Here is a 20,628-nt window from a genome sequence, read left to right on the forward strand (position 1 = left end):
TGTGTGTGTGTGTGTGTGTGTGTGTGTGTATGCGTTTGTTTGTAATACCTTGCGGGGACGATTTTCCTGGCATATGCTACGTTGTGGGGACCTGAGCCTGGTCCCCACGAGGGGAAACCCTGTTTTTGGGTCAGGGGTCAGAGTTAGGGCTAAGGTATGAATTGAGTTTTGGTTAGGGTTAGGGTTAGGTATGTGATGGTTAGGGTTAGGAAAAGGGTAACGGTAAGGTTTAGGCTGTAGAAATGAGTAGAAATGAATGGAAGTCAATGGAAAGTCCCCACAAAGATAGCAAAACAAACGTGTGTGTGGGGGTGTGTGTGCGCGTGTGTATGTGTGTGTGTGTTAATGAGAAATAATACACACTTTGAATTAAAACTGATTTATATCACTGAAATAAATGAACTCCTGCATGATCCAATATGGTGCACATGCACTACATGAGCAGAACTAGGTGTGAGTGTGGTTACCTGGCGATCGCTTTAGTTTTGGGCTTGGCGTCTTTATCTTGGTGGACTGTTTGATGATGTCTTCCAGCTTCTGAGCTATTTCATCGTAAAATTCTGGAAGTTGATCTGTTTCTCGAAACATTATAGATACAGATGAAAATTCATTTTCTGCAGACAAGCCTTCCATATTAGTTTTCTAAAACAGTCAAACTAAATGTCATCTCCAAGAACAATCTTTAGAGCCATGACTTCCTTTAAGTAGCAAATGGCTTCTTTGCGTTGTGGTAATGCGAGGTCGCTAAGCTCTTGCACAATTTAACTTTGTTTTTTTTTATTTACCTTATAAGTTCAGTTGTTGTTTCCACAAACACAAAATAATCAGAAGGGTAAAGGTTCTGAGGGAAATGTGTTTCAGAGGTTTGTGAAGTGGAACCCACCATGAGCGATGGGCTCGTTTGCTGCTGCCGCTTTCTTGTTTTGTTCTTTCTCCTTCTCTTTATTCTCCTTTAATTTCTTTTTGAAAAACGAAGCAATCTTTCTTTTGATTACTTGTCTTTGCTTCCTCATTTTTTCAACTTCTTCTTCATCTGAAGATGAGGAGGGCGAGAGGCTGTCCTGTAAAAAACAGTTTTTATATTAACACTGAATATTTATGCTCTATCACCAGAAATACATTTTTCACCTCACTGACTGGATGTTAATCTCTCACGGTACGAGCTTTGAAGTATTGATTATATTGTAATATGATAGCAACTGTTACTGAATATATTGTGCAGCTTTAGATGAAACTATTAGTGGAGGAGTTAAACTGATGTCTTAAAGTTTTTACGATCAGTTTGAAGAGTCACAATCAAATATTCCTTTTTTAAAAATAAAAAACCAGAAGTATGAGTACAACTTTTGTGACTATTTATCTGTGACAAATTATAATAATTCCTAAAGGGGATTAAATCAACTGGGACTAAATCTCTCCGTAGCCTTAAGAAAACCATTTATTACTGAGGATGCAACAGAAACATGGATTTCATTTTTTTTTTTTTAACTAAAGCAATGACTTTTACTGAGACAGTAAAGACAGTCTAACTAATTTTGGACTAAATGTGAAATGAAAGCCACAGTTCCTTACTTCTGCAGGGTGGGACTGTTTGGGCTTGCTGCTCCGGCCCAGTGAGCCTTTCCCACGGATAATGGACCTCTTCATCAGGTCCTTGATTTCAGTCTTCTTGTCATCTTCTTTTTCCGTTTGAGTATCTGCTCCGTCCTTTCGTTTAGACTGTGGCGATGAGCTAGTATGAAAAATACATGTTTTGAATAATCAGCTTAGTTCAGAAATTACATGTAAAAATTTCTTCAAATTTTAGTTCAGAAAAATGTAATTTAAACTAAGTAAAGCAGTATTGATGTACAGTGCCTAATAAAAGCATCATAAATTTTGTAATTTTTCATATAATACAAAAAATTCAAAAATTCAATCCATATTTAATTCAATAGTTCCATATTTAATTCAATAGTTCCATATTTTATAATGGAACTATTAAATTAAGGTTCACACCATGTCACTAAAAACCAGAGAAATAGATTATAATAATATCCCCATAAACCAGGCTTGGTCAGACGACCCTCACAAGATTTCTGACAGGAGTCAAAAAATTCCTCACTGCTGCACAATGGCTGCTGGAAGCAGAAAATTGGTTTGTTTGTTTGTTTGTTTGTTTGTTTGTTTGTTTGTTTGTTTGTTTCTCCTCTAAACTAAAAAACATATATATGTTTTTAAATATATATGTTTAAAAAAAAAGGTTGCATTTGTGAGAAAAAACTGTTTTTGTGCTGACTTATTGTGTTTCTGAGTCCTCTTTGGGGTAAAAGATGTTAGCTTGTACCACTGTCCATCTGTTTGAGGCCATTTTCACTGAGTTGGGAGGGCGTGGCCAGCAGCAGCTTATTTGCATAATCGCAATGTAATCCTAAAATTTCGATTTCAGTCCTAAAAGTTCTATTTTAGGACTACATTTAGAACCACAATTTCCCTGAGGGTAAATCCCAAAGGGATGAATAAAGTTTCAATCTAAAACATCGCATTCCTAAATGAGCTCAAAACAGGCAGAACTGATCAGATGAATGCTCAAAATCTGAGACTGATTTTGTATGTTAAATACAGGTTTTCCCCCAGTGTATTATAAGACTGGCGGGTCACCAGGCTTAACTTGTGCTCCCACCAGGCTTAACATTGCTTATTTATTTAAGTTTTTTTTTAATGTCTGCATTTTTTCAGACTTTATAGTTGGTGTTCAGATATTAATCTTCCAATCTTCCAATAACACATAATTTTCAAGTGATATTTTCATATTTCCTGTGCCCTTAAACCATTTTTAACTCAAAAACACGGCACCCAACCACCGAGGGCCCAACCACCGAGCTTAGCATGTTTTCTGGAAGAAACCTTGGAATGTATTGAACATTTTCTGTAAAGCCCACAGACACATGCGAGTTTGTTCAAGGAAGCAGTGGACCTTTAAAGTACACATAGCTTTCTCCAAACTTTTGCTTTTATTTTTAAAATATTTCAACTTTAAATCTTTCACTCAGACCTAAAGGTGTATGTCTTTTTAATACTGGAGTCTTGAGTGTCAATAATCATATCATAACTTCTTAACTGAAATCATATCAAATCTTTGAAGAGTCTAGGGTAGAAAAAAATACCCAACAATAAAATTTTGCTCACAAACACTTCAAAGGAAAAATAAGACAGGCACTTCAACTTTCAATCAGAAAACTCCAAAAAAAGAGATTTATTTTTCCTTTTTTCAAAAGAGAAACAAAAGAGAGTCATGCTGAAAAATAACACAAAAAAAGAGAAAATTGTAAAATAAAAATATTAACAATATTAAAAAAGCACACAATTAAAAGCATTGACAGTAAAAGTATACAGAATAAAAATATGAAAATAAATTAAAATGAAATCAAAATAATTAAAAATGTAACTACATCATAAAATATTGCTCAAACACCAATGCAGAGCTTTTTTAAATGCCAGCTTTACCTGTGCTTGTTATGATCATCATAGGCTCCTGTTATCCTGCCAGGCCTGTCTTTGTGGGGGGTAGAGATGGTTCGTTCAAGAAAAGCCTGGAGGACTCGATGCGTCTCAGTCTTGATCTCAATCAGAGAGATGGACGAGACGGAACATCTACGATCTGCAGGCTCCGACATCCCTGACAGGAAAGCAGACAGAAAGCAGAGAACTTCAGAGACATGAGAAATAAAACTATATCTCTGCAATTTTAAAATTACAAAACAGTCAGACATAGCTCCGTCACAATGAGGAAATCAATAGACTTTTTATTGCAGCATTAGTCTACTGTCTTTTAGTTTTTATTTCCCCCCAGGACAATTCACATTGGTGGAGCTTCCCTTCTCCACCCTGTGCAGGATGCTGTGCTTTACCTCCATCCACACTGTTTACACTGTTTACACCTTGAATTAATAAAGGAGCTACTTCAAATGTTGTTTTATAAGCTCTGTGCTCCTTTATTTCTAGTTATGACTCTATAAGTTCAATAGGATTTTTTGGAGATTTAGTGTAGGAATATGTCACCAAGCATAGATTAGGGATTGGCAGGAATCCCAGTCACCAGACACCTGAAGAACACGTCTGATGAAGAGATGAAGTAGAAGATGTTCAGGACTCTGGAAGCTCGTAGTTTGTGCTGACAAATCAAGGATGTGGAATCATTACTCAGAAATGTGAATCAAGTTTGAAACTCCAACTCGAGTTGCACTTATCTCACAAGGAAAAGAAAGACTTGAAACTTGACTTAGGCTCGTGGTCTGAGATTAAGTCTTAGTTTTTACCTCAAGTAATGAAGAGTGAAAGGCAGAGTGAGCTCCAGACTGCAGCTGATTCATTCAGAAATTCAGTATGAGCAGGTTTTAATCACTTTCAAATATTTGTCTTAGCGTATAAATGCTTATTTATATTTGTAATAGGGTTGATATTACCCTATTACGCATATAAATATTTGTACCCTATTTACAAATATAGGGTACATCTATAAATCAGCCTTTAGAAGATTTATAGATGGATTACATTACTAAAATATAATTGCTTATAGATATTAACATATATTTGTGAAGATGTTTTGTAATTTAGCCAACAAAGATAAAACAGTACAGGTGTAGATTCCTAACCTACAGTGCATCTTGGTTATGTGGATGAGATGTCATCGATTTAATGTGAAAATGTTTATTTCACTCGTTAGAAACTTGAGACTTTACTAGGAAAATATGACTTGTACGGCTCTGTCTTTCTGACAACTTAAAACTTTAATTATAGTGTTAATGATGATAATGCCTTATTTAATTATGGGACTTCTAATTGGAACACCTGAGTCATCATGCTATAATATTTCTTTGTTATTAAATTGTCTATGTCTGAATATGCTATAGTTAATGTTTAAAGACTTCAGCGACTTTGTGTGGAACGTAAGACAGCATATTGGGACCGTGTTAGAACAGGATATCTCAGATGATAAGTGAGCAGTTCTGCTGTCCTGTCAGGATGGACCATCTCAAGATGGCCCCACACATCAGGTCTGAGGAAATCATGTTCTCTGGCTGTCTAATTAAATCTAATTAAATTCAATCTAGCCCAACTGCTAACGGCAGCCAAGACGAGTGTGTTTCACTTCGTCTGTCAGATGAAGTAAAACACACTATCACTGGTCATAACGTTATGCCTGAATGGTGTAAAACAGAGTACAGTGTAAGTAAAAGAACAGAGAACTGAGCCCTCACTCATTTCAATGGAGGCCCCGGAAAGCACCGAGAACAGCCGAGTCGGTTTCGGCTGAACACCGGGCGGCTAGTGAAGAAACTAAACAACTCTACAACGAGGAAATGCTCTCAAGAAATCTGTCTTTACCTCGCAGAAAGGAGTACCAACAGCCGTAACAGCTGAATGAATTTGCTAATGTTACATCTTATTGAAAGCAACATGCCAGCTATGAGTTTAGCTGAACCGAACTTTTAGTTCGGGACACAGAATCTCAGTGACTCAGAACGAAACTTTTTCCACACAGACTGTTGATAATAACTTCATAATAACATTGCTGTAATTATTCTGGGCTTGAAATTAAGGAAAACTGCACTGAAACCACCCAACCTACCTGCTTGTGTTTCGGTTGTCGAACAGCAACCAACCGGAGATTGGTTGTTGTCCTGACTCCTGGAGTCGGTCTGCGCAGCTTTACTGGACAACTCGGCAAAATGAGGAGCTACTCTGGATTAGCCAATCAGGTGTCTCCTCCTGATACCGCTGAAAAATAGAATGTTTAGTCTGTGTCTTTGAGTCTTTTGTTTTTTTGTTGTTGTCTTTTTTTACTTTCGTTTGTTTTTCACATGTGAAGACACAAAGAACATGCTAATTTATCTGTGTTGTATTTGTGTCTCCGTTAGCCTTAAACACCAATACAGCAATAATAACAAAAAGGAAGTACTTTCTACTATTGTAAGGTTTATAAATTGTGTGCAAATTTAGGTTCTAGGGTATGCTTAGTTTTTCACTACCATTTCAATGTTGGCTACATCTTTAATAAATAATAATGGTGGGAATTAGTGTGGTTTTGTATGCATGACAACAACAGCAGATCCTTAATTTATTGTGGTGATAAGCCGTTCAGTGGCTTATAAACAAACAACCATATTTTCAAGTCTATTCTTTGACCTCCATGGAGCCAGTGGAAGGACTTTAGAACTGGGTGATGTTCTCTATGTTCCTGGTTTTAGTCACAACGCTAGCAGCAGCTTTTTGGATCAGTTGCAACTGGAGGATTGATATTTTTAGGCAGGTCTGTGAAGACACTGTTGCAGTAAACAGTGCAACTAAAGATAAATACATGCATGAGTTTCTCTAGATGTTGCTAAGACACTAGACAAACTTATTCATCTGTGACCATTTATAACTTTCTGCATGAAATGTATTTTTTCTTAAATAACATTCAAGCCTAGCCTACATATGGTGATGGTATGGGGGGAAAAACTCTACGCTATACAGACTGGTTTTTTTTACCCATATGTTTTTTTTTCTGTATGAAACAGATGGCAACAGGCAAGGAATGTGGCAGAACAGGATATTCCAACAAAATATGAGCATCTGATAAAGCTGCAGCCACTGAGTTAATGCAATCATGCAAATAAGGCAGCTCCTATGAAACTCAAACCAGCTTCTTTATGCCCATTGTCTCTGCTCCAAACACATCGGCTGTGAGGAAGCTGTTGGATGCTCTCTTGCTGTCATGACGAAGCTAATCAGTGTGTTTCACTTTATCTGTCAGGTTCTCTGACAGTCCAGAAACTTCAGGTTAATAGGTCTTTCTAAAACTTCCCTTTGGTATTAGTATGTGCATGTGTCTTTGTTGGCCTATGATTAACTGGTGACCTGTCCAGGGTGTAACCCATCTCTCACCCAATCACCACTAGAGACGAGCACCACCACTCCTATGCCCTGACCCCTTCCTCTCTGCCTCCAATCTTGCAAGTACAAGCGGGTGATGGATGCTATTAATTAGATGTTAAAGTGGCAGTATTATGTGTTGTCCAGGCACATGTTGCCATTTTATATCACAATCAAATAATCATGTTAATTTCCATTGTTATAAAAATGCTGTTCATATCAAATATGACTTTGTAATTTAACCCCTTGAATTGGCCCTCTGTCTCTTTAAAAACTCTTGTTCTCGCTAAAACTCTGTTTCAGGAAGTCATCACAGCATGCCTCCTCTCTTAACCCTTTAACAACATTTTTACCAGCGTTTTACTGAGAAGTAGCTCCTGTAATGAGCTCAGCAGTTCCACCAGTTGTTTGCTAATTACTGCTGGCTAGTCTGAAGGAGCTGAGTGAAGGAGGGCTGCTCTGTACGGCAAACCCTGGGAAGTTTAGAAACTCCAGCTGTGAGGAGGAGCTGACGCTCGATCCACCCTGGTGTTTTGCCATGGAGATTACAGGATTTCGCAAACATGCATGAAAGAATCACAGCAATATTTCAGGTTTTTGATGACTCCTGAATAACATCACACAATGTACAGTTTTTAAAAAGAAAATTTTACATGAAACTGCCCCTTTAAATTTTCCGTTCAGATTGATAAGGCTTACCTGGTTTACCCAAGTGGGTCTCCAAGTTTGCTAGCAGTCTGAAATCATGATGGTCTAAGCACTCATCAACATTCACCAACATCCTCCTAAATCATTTTCATATTCATATTTGATCAATGTCATACTGAAAACTCCCCTCCATTCTGGTCCATACTGAAAACGTTGCAACATTTTGCAAGAAAAAGTACATTAATGCAAAAGAGATATTTTTTTTAACACCAGTTTAAGAATTTATTAAAATGCTTTTCAGTCAACTTCATGCTACACCACATGTCATAAATGTCATACATGTCACAGTCATGAAGTTAAAAAATTATTTGTTCTAAGGAACAGATTCTCTTGAAAATCACAAAAAAATAAAGAAAAGCAAGAACAGGACAAATTCATCAGTTCAAATAGGTTTTGATGTAAGAATGGACACATCTTTATTTCATGTGGAAATGATGGAGGAGAGCAAGGCGGCAGTCTTTGGCACAGCGCCTCCCAAACCTGTCCAGCGTCAATAAAATCAAGGCACTGGTACAAGGATTGGGAGTGACCAGACCAAGAATGAAGAACATTGACCAAAACAAACAACAACAAAAACTCACAAATGCCATTAGAGTAGATGATGAAATGTTTATCAGGTTGGGGAGAAGTTCTGTTGATGCTGAGCTCTGAGTCCTAGTCAAAGTCTTGTACTGCATACCCTCCCTTCTCTGCAGCACACTCCTATGCTGATCTGCTTTCAAATAAGGAGTGCTAGAGTTGAAAAAAAGAATAATTCATTTGTATTGTTTAAATACATCAGACCTTAACCATAACACAAGTAAAACAAAGTGAGAAAACTTGTAACAAAACTCTTGAATATATCAAGAAAATCTAAAATATATTTTTTTAAAAACACATCGTTCTTTTTTCTAAGGTAAATACTGAGCTCAGTTCTTCGTGAAGCTGTTTTGTGCATGCTTACCTTCTGCAACACAAAGCCATTTCCTGCCTGCCAGAAACTTGTTGCCTTCCTCCAGCTCTCAGTCATCTCCAGTTGAACCATCCTGTGCATCGATCTGACATCTGCCACATCTCACACTCCTGTCCTCAGATCCTGACTCCGGTCCCTCTATCTATCTGCTCCCCTGCAAAAAAAATCACAGTCCCTCAAAGGTGTGGCCAATAAGGAACCAGGCAGCAGGGTGAGGCACTTCCTCTGTGACAGGAAACTAACAACAAACACCCAGAGACCACAAGCAGGAGAAGGGGGAGGGGAATGAGATGAAGAGATGCTGAAGTTTGATGACTCTGAGTACAGTTACAGAGTTCACAGATGGGTCAGCGTAAAAAAAAGAAAAAAAAAAAAAAAAAACTGAAAATCACTCTAGTTGATGTTTGAATTCAAATTAATCTTAAAGGACAATTGGAGTTGAAGGTGAAGCCTGACAGTGAGCTGCAGATTACCACCTTTGTTAGTAATGTTCCCTCTTTTTCTCACCTGTGGACTCTTCCAGAAATCCCACAAGTTAGTTTGTTTAGAGCTGATGCAGAATTTGATAGAACATCACGGGTGTCTCTAATGACCAGGACCTTATCTTTGGAGATGTAAAAGTCTCATTCAGTGTGAATGAACACAAACTGCTCCTATAAATAAATAAATAAATTCCATCATGAACACGTATGTTATTATTGACTGTGCAGACCAGTTTCAGTGTCAGATGAGTAAGTACAGTGATTTTTTTCCATGCTATATTCCATAATAATTTTATAGATTAACTCATTCATTGTTATGAATTAATCCTCTTCATAATCCTCTGCAAGGATTACAAAGATCATCTAGTGAACAAGATCCTTCAAATAATTTTCCTTAGAAGAATAAACTTCAAATTTTACCACTTCGTATCAGTCAGTGGGAAAGTAAAGCTGGAACATTGACAACTGAATGCAGTGATCAGTTATTCATTTTACCATTCATCAATGTTTACATGTTGGTCAATGATGTCCTCATGACAGTTAAGGTGTTGAAAAGTCCTGTCCTTCAAGGTATAGGTTAAGATTTTTGAAGTGAGATTCTGTTAAATGGTTAGCAGTAGGGATGCACCGATTTATTGGCCAGCCTATTTATCGGTGCTGATTTTTACATGTGAAGCTGATCATAACTACCAATTATATCTACCTCAGCAAAGGTATTTAAATCAACTGTTACCTTCTTCTGCTCTGCTGTGAGAGAGGGCTGACTAACAGACTGGCCCACCAAATCAGGTCTATATGTTCGCAGTTAACAATAGTCACCTCACTGTTGGCAACTCATTAACTTTCTTGCTCCATTTAGAAACATTTTAGACAAAAAAAATTGGTATCGACCAAAATCGGAATCAGCAGGTCAGGATTTTTACTAGATCAGTAATAGGTGATTGGCCAGAAAACTGCAATCGGTGCACCCTTAATTAGAAGGGTTGTTAAGAAACAAACATTTCTATTTGTTATAATACCATGTATATTAAAAAAAGCCTGATGCATGAGCCCATTTTCAGTACCTCAGAATGATTTAAAGAAGGTCTTGAAAAAAATCTACAACCATAATAGACACTGAAGTTCTTGAATTCACCTTATTTGTTATGGTTGAAATGTTAAAGTAAGACAGGAAAACATGTTTTTTAAGATTGCTTTTAGCTATTGCTGCCAAAGTTTTTAAATGAGATAGAGGTCGCTTCACCATTTTTGTTATTTTGTATTTTTGGTCATTTTCTCCCCAGGAGGACTGTCTGCTGCTTGAAGTTTCAAACCGACCATGTGAGCCTTGCTATCAGAAGAGAGATCAATGGCATATCACAAACATTTGAGGCGATCCAGGTAGATTACAGCTTTTACTCATTTATGAGTGGTAAAGTTGCACAAAAACTAAAAGATGTACAACTTCAGACAGGATTAAACAGATTCATTCTTGTCACTGTTTGGTTCTGTTTCTACATGGACACCAGAATCCATCATGGCCACTGTGCATCAACCCTTTCAACCTATCTCTACCTTGAACCATTCAAAATCTGTCAAAACTGTCAAATATTGCTTATGTGTCAAAATATTTATTAATGTCCTCTGATCAGCTGGATTCTTGTTCCTCTCATTTTGTGACCAGCCCAAACAAACAAAATTCAAACCTATCAGTTGTTTTTCGCTGCACACATTTTGAAGGCCTTGAATTTAATGAAATCCTGCGATGGAAACCTGTATTTCATTACCCATTTGTGTTTCAGTTAGTATACATTTGTATGATGTTTTTAGGACTTTTTTGAGTTTTCATGATGTAAAGCATTTTGAACTGCCTTGTTGCTGAAACACAGATAAACTTATTGTTTGACTGACTGATTGATTGGTTAGTGTATTTATTTCAATAAATACATCAATGGATCGCAATATAGATGCACCTATTTGAAACATGGAACTGCAGTTCCATGTTTCGAGGCGCAAAAGAACTTTGTTTACATAATATTAATCAAAGTCTTATTTTAACATGTTGATACAATGAATTATAACTCGGTTCTAAGATAGTCTACAATGAAACCAATGGAGTTGGGGTATTTCTGATCAATCTGTCTTGCCATGTGTGGTTAATCAAAAGTCTGTCACAAATCAGATCATCAACACATTTAAAGGAATACAAACCTTAGAAAGATCAGAGGAATTGTAGAAATGTGTCTTCTACTGGTATATCTCAGTTAATCATACTTGTGCTACACACCAAGAAGATGTTCTGTACATGCTGTGATAACGTCCTCAAGTTCAAAGCGTGCAGATAAAGAGAAGTGGTCTTGAGTTAACTGCTGGGTGGGGTATCCACGGGGGATAGCTGTTTATGTAAGAAGTCTGATTCAACTTATTATCTTGTTTAGCATCAGCTTTGCCATTCTTACCAGCTCATTAACTCCAAACTGCATTTCCAAAGCAGTGAAACAGTCTTAGAATGTCAGACCTTATATGGTCCAGTCTGGACCTGCTGCAACGGTGGCCTCAGGGCAAAGGGAGTTTATCTGTGTGAGGAGATGAGACTCTTCCTGGGTTTAGTTTGTTATTCTTTACATATTTGTGTCTTTTTGACTGTTCTCAACATAGATTCCCTTAATATAGCAGAAAAAAGGCAACAAATCACTTTTTCTTTCTACTTGCTTGCTTTTTTATTTCTTTTCTTTCCTCTTTCTTTCTGTCTGCCTGTCTTTGTAGCTCTCTTTATCTCTTTCAGGTTGTTCTGCAGAAAGAGTTGCCCTTGCTTTCCTGTTTTTGGCATGTAGGCTCTGTCAGGTTTCAGCCATCTGACTGAGTGAATGCGGTGGCTTTGAAACGATTGTATGGATCTGCAAACAGGAAGCTCAGTCAGACAGACAGGAAATGCTGCTGAATAAAACAAGACTTATAAGGGAAAGGCAGGCACTGCGACCATCACAGTTGCTTCAGCACAATACCAGTTTTCTCACCACCAGCCTGTGACTCACATTTTTTGATTTCCAGCAGGTGTTCGTTATGTAGTGATGGAGCAGCATCTCCTTTGCCCAGCTAGACAGTTCAATCAGAGCAGTGGCATCTTTAAATCACTCTCAACACATGCACCAGGTTGGAAGATGTCCTTAAATTACTTTTTGTGGATTAATGTTATCGGTGCCTTTTCAAAGTATTCGTGCTTTTTTTTACACTTTTTTACATTCAAACTACAAACGTTTATGTATTTTAGTCAGTGGCGCAAAAAGTGGGTATGCAGCGCATGCAACGCATAGGGGCGCAGCACCAGAGGTGGCGCCAAAACCCTGTCTGGAGGGGCTGCGCGCAGATTATGTTTTTCCATACACTTCAGCGCGCCTTACGCTCCTTCACCCTCTCACCCCTCGCCTCGGGGTGGGGGGTGTATTTTTTTCTACGCTAACGTACGTTCCTTCCTGAGGGAGGGTGGGGGGTCGCCGATTTATGTTTTCACATCCATCAGAATAATGTGCAGTTGCGCCACTGATTTTAGTAGAGTGTGTATTAGTCAATATTGTGCTGCAGTTCCAACTCCAGTTACAGGTCGTTTGATAAAAGTCTCCAATAGCTTTACACATCAACAGACTAACTCAAGTTCAGTCAGACTGAAGGGAGAGTGTCTGTGAACATCACTTTCTAAATCTTACCACAAATTTTCTATTGTACTTAGTCTGGACTTTGACTGGATCATTCAGACACATGAATGCTTTGATCTAAACCTTTTGATAGGTGACAGGATTGTCCTTGATTTACCTCTTATGTCATGTTCAGATTACAGGCTGACCAGAGCTGTGGGAGATGTTCAATGTTTGGGTTATAGGAAATTGTGGAGAACCTTGCTTCTCCACAACTTCCTCCCTGACCTGGCGCTGCGTCCCCTGGTCTTCATGCTGCTCTTCATTCTCTGATGTTCTCTAATAAACCTCTGATGCCAAAAGCAGAACAGCTCCAGCTATGCTTGAATTAAACACTAATTATCATCAGGTCATTACTTGGTTGCATGTGGGTTTATTCAGTGTACTCATATTTATTTTATATTAAGTAAAACTCCTTATGGTTTAGACTAAACCTAAGTCATGGAATTTGCACTGTCTGGAAGGATTTCACTTTCAAGCCACTGGCAGAAGAAAACTTCTACTTCTCTCTTTATCATTTGAAAACATTTGTCTAACTGGCAACAACACACCATCTGAAGTCTGAAGTGTTTATAATTAGCAGGACTAGTACCACTGTAAATGTTTTTGGGGTTTTTTTGTGCTTCAAATCCTAGCTAAGAAAAATATAAATTATACTCTCATAAAACACTCAGCTATATCAAGAAAGGCATAGAGAGACGATTCTTTTAATTCCAGTGTGTTGGCAAACATTTGGTCAGAAAACAAAGGATTTAATTAATCATGCAGCCAGTAGCTGTTCTAGACCTAATTTACCACAGGGGCCAGGGTGGGGCCAGTGCCTTTTTAGGGTGGTACATAACAAAAGAATGAAACAAAAAGCAGGGGAATGTTTCATCGTTTAATGTGAGGCAGAGGGCCAAAGAGCCAATTGCAGCTATAGATTGAAAACTCTGATCTTTTCTCAATATGGCTGAAGTCAGGAAAACAACACCTTCATTTTTAATCCTTTGTGAAAGTAAAACTGCGAAGGAAAAAAATATAATTGGTCCAAGATTACATTTTCTATCTCAGCACCTATCATTATTAGACACTGATTTAATATTATCTCATCAGTACAGGGGCCATAGCAGGGGCCAGTACTGTTATGGCTCCTGTTGGTTCCCGTAGAACCGTCTATGCATAGAGCTTTGTGCAAATGTGCAGGAGAACTACTGCAATAAACATGGAAAAGTGACCCTCTTACGAGGTGGAAGCAAGTAGGTTGACTGACTGTTGAAGCGGGAAACAGTAATGGAAGCTGCGCGGAACAGCGACCTCTGCTGATGGAAGTCCAGCACGAGCTGCAGACAGAGAATAATGAAGTCAGAATCCTTATATTAGCAGGATTTTCAGACTATGACATCTCTGGGAAAATAAGGAGCAAGTATTTAGTTTTAGTATTTAGTTAGTATTTTAGAGCTTCATTAAATTAAACAAGAGTTATGCAGAGAAACGACAAGAGTCATGAAATGGAAAAAGCTTGCTGCAGTAAAAGAAATAAAGAGAACATTAGAAGGGAAAAAGATATAAAAAATAGTTAAAGTAGTAATTCATCATCACACAATCAGTGTTTATTGTTTATTATGGTAGAGCGACTGTATGTTTTCTACGCTCCTTAACCCTTATGTACCTTCCTTCGTGGGGGGGTGGGACGATTTATGTTTTTGCATCCACCTGAATAATATGTTGTTGCGCCCCTGGTGAAAATGATCAAACAGCTGAGGTCGATTGTTACTGAATATCATGTGATAAGTACTCACATTAATCCAGCAGGTGGCGGTGTACACCTACAAACTGTCCACTAGAAAACTGAGAGAAGAAGAAGAAAAAGAAGAAACAGGTATGATAAGATCCAACATAGACTTTGGTTGTTTAGTTTACGGTTCAGCAGCTAAAACACATCTGGTTAAATTAGACATTATCCAACATCAGGCACTAAGATTATATACTGGAGCATTTAAAACCACACCAACAGCAGCATTAGAAATAGAAATGGGAGAAATACCATTAGATTTAAGAAGAACAAAATTAGAAATTAATTATTGGTTAAATTTGCAAGGCAGTAACGTTGATCATCCAACTCTGGAAATTTTAAATCCATGTTGGGAAAAAGAAAAGAAAGAAATGAGGAGTTTTGGATGGACAATTGAAAATAAAATACAAAATTTTGAAATGAATAATTTAGAAATTAGTCAAACAACACCAATATCAATTATACCTCCTTGGATTCTACAGAAGCAAGAGTAGATATGTCAGTAATGGAAAAAAAAAAACAAGATAAATCATACAGTGTAGATAGTTATTCAGTGCAATTATATTTAAATAATTATTATCAATACATTCAAATTTATACTGATGTGTCAAAAATAACTGGGAAAATAGGAATAGCGTTTGTAGTACCAGAATTCAATATAAAAATAGGAAAACAAATTACAGATGGGTTATCAGTATACACAGGAGAAATGTTGGCAATATTATTGGCTTTACAATGGGTAGAAGACATAAAACCATTAAAAACAATAATATGTTCAGATTCAAGCTCTGCATTATTAAGTTTTAAAAATAATCAAACAGATAGTAGGAGGGACATTTTATTAGAAATATTTCATACATTATTTAGAATACAAAACATGGGTTTGACAGTTATATTTGTGTGGGTTCCAGCACATATTGGGGTAGAAGGAAACGAGAGGGCAGATAAAATGGCAAAGAGGGCAATTAAAAATCCTATTAGTTTTACAGTTAAAATAAGTAAATCTGAAGGAAAGAGTATTGTTAAAGAGAAACTGATGAAAGTATGGCAAAAAAGGTGGGATGAAGATAAAACAGGAAGATGGTTTTATAAAATTCAGAAGAATGTAGGAGAAAGAAGAAATAGAAAGGAGGAAAGAGTGATAACAAGATTAAGATTTGGGCATTCAGGACTTAATGCCCTTTTGAAAATTCAAAAACATAAAACTAGCAAATGTGATTACTGTGATAAATATGAAACCATAGAACATGTTATATTAGAATGCCATAAATATGAAATAGAGAGAAGATACATGAAGAGAGAGTGTGAAAGGATTAAGGAGATTAATTTATTAGATATATTGAGGAAGAATTTAGGGAGTAAACATATACAAATAATTATTTGATTTCTTCAGAAAATGAAATTATTTCATAGAATTTAATTATAGTGTGTTTGTGAATGAAGGCATAATATACAAAGTTGTGCACAAGTATGTATGTGTTAAGTGTGAATGTATGTTAGATAGAATTGATAAATATTTAAGCCAGGGGTCCCCAAGCTACGGCCCGCCTTCTCATTTGGTTCGGCCCCCTGAACAATACCAGAGAACATTCAGTGTTTTGTTTTTTTTTCCTTAAATATGTGGATTTTTCTTCAACCACCAGGGGGGCTCTTGAGCAGATATGAAACTTAGTTTCCCTCAATGGAATATATACTAGTCAGTACCAGTCACCGTTTCGCTCACGGTTTTTTTCCATTTGCATTCTGGGTAAAAATCTATCTACAAACGCGAATATGTCGTCGACAGTAATCCAGCCCCCCCGTCAACAAAAGTTTTCTAAGGTTTCTTTCTCGAAAAACTAAGACCAGCCCCCGACCAGAAAAGAGAACAGTTATGTGGCCCTCGCAGGAAAAAGTTTGGGGACCCCTGATTTAAACCATCACGAACCACACTCCATACCAGTAAGTGGCGGTAATGCTACTAAACGTTTCTTGCCAACTGCCATAAAACCGACAAGAAGAAGAAGAAGAAGAAGAAGAAGAAAAGGAAGAAAAGGAAGAAACAACAACGCTAGAAGAATTAACGTATTTATTTAGAGTAATTTTCCAAGAAATTACTCATTTATGGGACCATTGTTGAATTGCTACCCGCCAAAGGAAGCCTTTCTCTAGTTCTACATCCATATAAAGCCACCGCACATTGCTGCGTAGTTTCTGAGTTTTAGCAGCTAACGCTAGCTGATACTTTTTGTAGCTGTCAGCTGGCAATATTGGGAAAGAAACGACAACATGACCCGACATGGGAAGAACTGCACAGCCGGAGCTGTCTATACTTACCATGAGAAGAGGAAGGACACAGGTGAGCTTCACTCAGCAGCAGCATCTGTTGGCTAATGGTGCTACTACTGGATCCTGAGCTAAATACACACCAGTTCAATAGACAGGGTGAGGGTGTCTATATTAATGAGGGGATGGGTCAGAACCGAAATCCATTCATTGTCTTCCGTTTACCCCAAATCTATTCCCGGAGTTTACAAACTGTAAACTGATATAGTTGATTACTTTTGCAATTATACAAATCAACTAAGTTGTTTATTATGTTTGAATTCATCCCTGGAATTTAGCTAGGAAGACTTGTCACAATAACACATTTTGTTGGACGATAAATTGTCCCAGAAATTATTGCAATAAATTATAATAGTGGCATTTTGAGAGCATTTGCAACTAATATAATAATAAAGTACATCCCCTCAAAAAGATCAAAAGACATTAATTTCAAAAGAACGTGTAACACGAGAACTGGAAAACATAGGAAATATCCAAAATAAATAAATAAACAGCCAAATTGAAATGGATTATAAAGTCTCTATAAACAAAACTGCATCTTAAAAAATGATGATCATTCAGGTCAGACGGGGATAACAGCAAAAGTGCCAGGTAGGACATTTGTCAAGAAAAAAAGCAACTACTTCATATTGGGAGTCAAATGTTTCCAACACTTTTCAAAATTTCAGCTTTTTTAATGATATTAAAAGGGAATCTTCTATTTAATGATTGTTGTCTAGCTGGAAATTATTGAGCTCATTCTAACATGTCATGCGATCGATCTATTTATTTCTTGTGGTGGGATCATGTTTACTGGTCACCAAGGAACAAAAATAACCTCAGCAAATAATGAGGAACAAACCCAGAACTGAAGTGAAAGGCAGAGCAGCTGAACTCTGACCTTCACACAGTCCCTGGAATTTAGGTAGGAAGACTTGTCAAAGCCTGGTACAGAAACCTGACCTGGATTCAGATATTTATACAGAACTATTTCTAGATTCAGTGAAATTATCTGTAAAGTGTTCCAGCTGACTTTGTTCATCCTGTTCAGCGGCGTCTGGTTATGGAACCCAGAGCGTCCGTCTGGGAAAAGATGCTATCAAAGACTTTGACTGCTGCTGCCTGTCCCTGCAGCCCTGCCAGGACCCTGTGGTGACGTATGATCCTCTCTCACATCCACTGCACTCTCACATATACACACACAGGTTATGATTTATAGCTTCATTGTATGTAATAAAAAGCACAGAAAACAGCTGAGATCAGATATATCAAAGCACATAGAACTACTTGCACAAAAGTTCAACTCATTTTGTGACACCAGTAAACAGTTTTCAGGTGGACATTGTTGACATTTTTGTTGTATTTCAAAAGATTTTTATATCTTTGATAGCTAATGTTTGTGGTACTTCACTGTAGAGTCGCAAGTAACTTTTTACACATGCACACACACTCATACATACATACTGTAATGTTTGTTTATTTTTTCCACAGCCCAGATGGATATTTGTATGAAAAACAGGCCATTCTTGAATACATTCTGCACCAGAAGACAGAAATAGCGAAAAAGATGAAGGTAAGATCATCACGCTGCTAGGCAACGCTTATTGTCAGGAACTACAACTAGGTTCTACTAGTTGTGTCCACAGTTATAATAAATCAGTTCATAATGACTGGGACAAACGCAGCTCGTAACTCTACTGTGTAATAGGAAGCCTCGCTCTGCACATCAATTCAGTTCAGTTTATTTCTATATTCATAACACATCAAGGCCTTTAAAGAAGTCTGTTCAGTCCAGTCACTCCTCTAGGAGAGAAACGCATATTAACAGATGAGCTCTGGGCTGGTTTCATCATTTGTCAGACCAATGATATAAGAGAACGTAGAGTTAGTCACAGTAAAGACTTGGCCAGGTTAAACTCTGAAACACAGAGCTTCGTCCACCAGCTGCAGAAGGAGAACATGAAGTTGTTGGCACCATTATCTCTTCCTCCAGGAAGGAGTCACAGCTAAACAGAACACCAGACCTGCTGGAGCTTGGAAAAAACAGAGAACATACTGTTAAAAGCTGAAATTACAGTAAACAATTCAAAAATGGTGAGTAGTAGAATAATGTGGTCAGTTTGTCCTCCAGTAGCCTAAGCCCATAGCAACATAACTACACAGGATGGCTCAGGATAACCTGAGCCATTCTTCATCAAAAGGGAAAGCTTGAGGGTGGTGCTACTCATGTCATCACCTCCCAACCTGTTGCCATAGAAATGCCCGTATCTCACCAGTGTCCAATCACAGCTAGAAAAAATAGTGCCAAAGTTCAAACAACCAGTTAGGAAGTTTTAGGAAACATTATCGGTAATACTTGTGTAAATGTTCCCTCTGTGGCCTTGCAGGCGTACGAGAAGCAGAAACAAGCTCTGAAGAGCACCAACCAGCTGGAGTCCAAGTCTGAGGAACGGCAGAGGGTGGAGAGGTTTAAGACCAGCGAGAACAGCATCGTGTCCAAACCCATCAACCCGTTTAAATCCGGTGCCACTCTTACTCAGCGCTGGTTCTGAACCGTTCAACAGAATATACAAAATGTATACAAAATAAAGTATGACTTTTTTTTTTTTTCTTCAGGGCAGAAGAAGGAGAGCGAAGCGAGCAGCTCAGGAGAGGCGTCCAATGCGGGTCCGGCACCCTCCTCCAGCCAGAGCCTGCCCAGCTTCTGGATCCCCTCTCTGACCCCAGAGGCCAAGCCCACCCTTCTGAAGAAACCCGTCAGTAGGACTCCCCTCTTTCGCTGCTGTTTTTTTTTTTTGTTTGTTTTGTTTTTGGTTCACTTGTTTTTATTTTTGAATGTTGTCTTCCATTCATCTCTTGATGAAGTACTATTCTCCATGGCAACCACCTCTGGAGCAATTCATCATACCAGCCTTTCCAGTTAGCTTGTAGCAGAAACATTTTATAACTATATGCATAAAATTAGTCATTTCAATAAAACAAGCTCATTTTATTTTTATTAGACTAGCTGGGAAAGATTGCTTCCTGCCTTGAAGGCATAACATTATGACCACAGTCATCATGGCACCTGTTGGTGAGTGGGGTTATATTAGACTGTTAGTCTTCACAGCTGCTGTGTTAAGGGCCTCAGATTACTGAACAACTTAATGCTGCTTCTGATAGAAAAGTGTCAAAATTCACTTTACTTAGACACATGATCAGTATTAATACATCTGATAGAATATTAAATATATAGAATATTAACTGAACTCTGATACAGACCTCACAGCATTCTGGGATTCTGGGAGATGCAGACAGAGGAAAGGCTTTAGCTGCTCAACCTCTGACGGCTAGCTAAGCAATGTGACTAACATCAACTAACTCACTCATTCTTTGGTTACCTAGCAACAACCTGTTGAGTAATTTGCACAGCAGTGTCATAACTGTTTAAAAATAAAAACAATGTTGTGAAGTGAAAACTGGATAAAACAGGAAAAGTCACACCACCAGTTTAGCAGGAATCCAGATACCTGAAACAAAAAACAAGTCAAGAATTATGAATATCTACTGATATGAAACACTTATATTGTGGTAAATTGTTCAGCCATATCATCCAGCCCTGACAGTTTGTTGCACATATGAGGCTGCAGAGTGGTCAAGTGGTCATAATATTATGCCTGTTTGGTGTATATTTAAACTGTTTAGCTGCACTAAGATGCACTTCTTCCAGAAAATCCCTCAACATTCTGTTAATGGAACTTTTGATCTGTACATGCAGATGCCCTACAGCTGGCGTGTGTGTGTGTGTGTGTGTGTGTGTGTGTGTGTGTGTGTGTGTGTGTGTGTGTGTGTGTGTGTGTG

General features: G+C 37.9%; 2 protein-coding genes and 2 long non-coding RNA genes across 5 annotated transcripts in view; 1 reads left to right on the forward strand and 3 right to left on the reverse strand.

Moving 5' to 3' along the window:
- Positions 1–5,727, reverse strand: part of bcl2l12 (BCL2 like 12) — an 8,165-nt gene extending 2,438 nt beyond the window's left edge. Inside the window, exons 1-5 of the mRNA XM_007575604.2 lie at positions 5,612–5,727; positions 3,487–3,658; positions 1,573–1,732; positions 884–1,061; positions 468–572 (exon numbers count right to left, since the gene is read on the reverse strand). Of these exons, the coding sequence (XP_007575666.1) occupies positions 468–572; positions 884–1,061; positions 1,573–1,732; positions 3,487–3,656 (613 nt within the window). The 5' untranslated portion in view covers positions 3,657–3,658; positions 5,612–5,727. The remainder of the gene's footprint in view (positions 1–467; positions 573–883; positions 1,062–1,572; positions 1,733–3,486; positions 3,659–5,611) is intronic.
- A 2,058-nt stretch (positions 5,728–7,785) lies between these two features.
- On the reverse strand, positions 7,786–8,709 carry LOC103154356 (uncharacterized). The gene is made up of 2 exons (XR_477913.2): positions 8,549–8,709; positions 7,786–8,337 (listed from the first exon to the last, which is right to left on the reverse strand). It is a non-coding gene; the product is annotated as an uncharacterized LOC103154356 (long non-coding RNA).
- Positions 8,710–13,572: 4,863 nt separating this feature from the next.
- Positions 13,573–14,556, reverse strand: LOC107833434 (uncharacterized). 2 transcript variants are annotated; one of them, XR_001659183.1, is made up of 3 exons: positions 14,492–14,556; positions 13,936–14,032; positions 13,573–13,713 (listed from the first exon to the last, which is right to left on the reverse strand). It is a non-coding gene; the product is annotated as an uncharacterized LOC107833434 (long non-coding RNA). The 2 variants fall into 2 exon arrangements; XR_001659182.1 differs by having other exon boundaries at positions 13,573–14,032.
- Positions 14,557–16,468: 1,912 nt separating this feature from the next.
- Positions 16,469–20,628, forward strand: part of nosip (nitric oxide synthase interacting protein) — a 6,158-nt gene continuing 1,998 nt past the window's right edge. The window contains exons 1-5 of the mRNA XM_007575608.2: positions 16,469–16,822; positions 17,840–17,945; positions 18,280–18,361; positions 19,176–19,311; positions 19,405–19,544. Of these exons, the coding sequence (XP_007575670.1) occupies positions 16,753–16,822; positions 17,840–17,945; positions 18,280–18,361; positions 19,176–19,311; positions 19,405–19,544 (534 nt within the window). The 5' untranslated portion in view covers positions 16,469–16,752. The remainder of the gene's footprint in view (positions 16,823–17,839; positions 17,946–18,279; positions 18,362–19,175; positions 19,312–19,404; positions 19,545–20,628) is intronic.

The sequence above is a fragment of the Poecilia formosa genome, unplaced genomic scaffold (assembly GCF_000485575.1).
Source record: "Poecilia formosa unplaced genomic scaffold, Poecilia_formosa-5.1.2 Scaffold383, whole genome shotgun sequence".
Taxonomy (NCBI): domain Eukaryota; kingdom Metazoa; phylum Chordata; class Actinopteri; order Cyprinodontiformes; family Poeciliidae; genus Poecilia; species Poecilia formosa.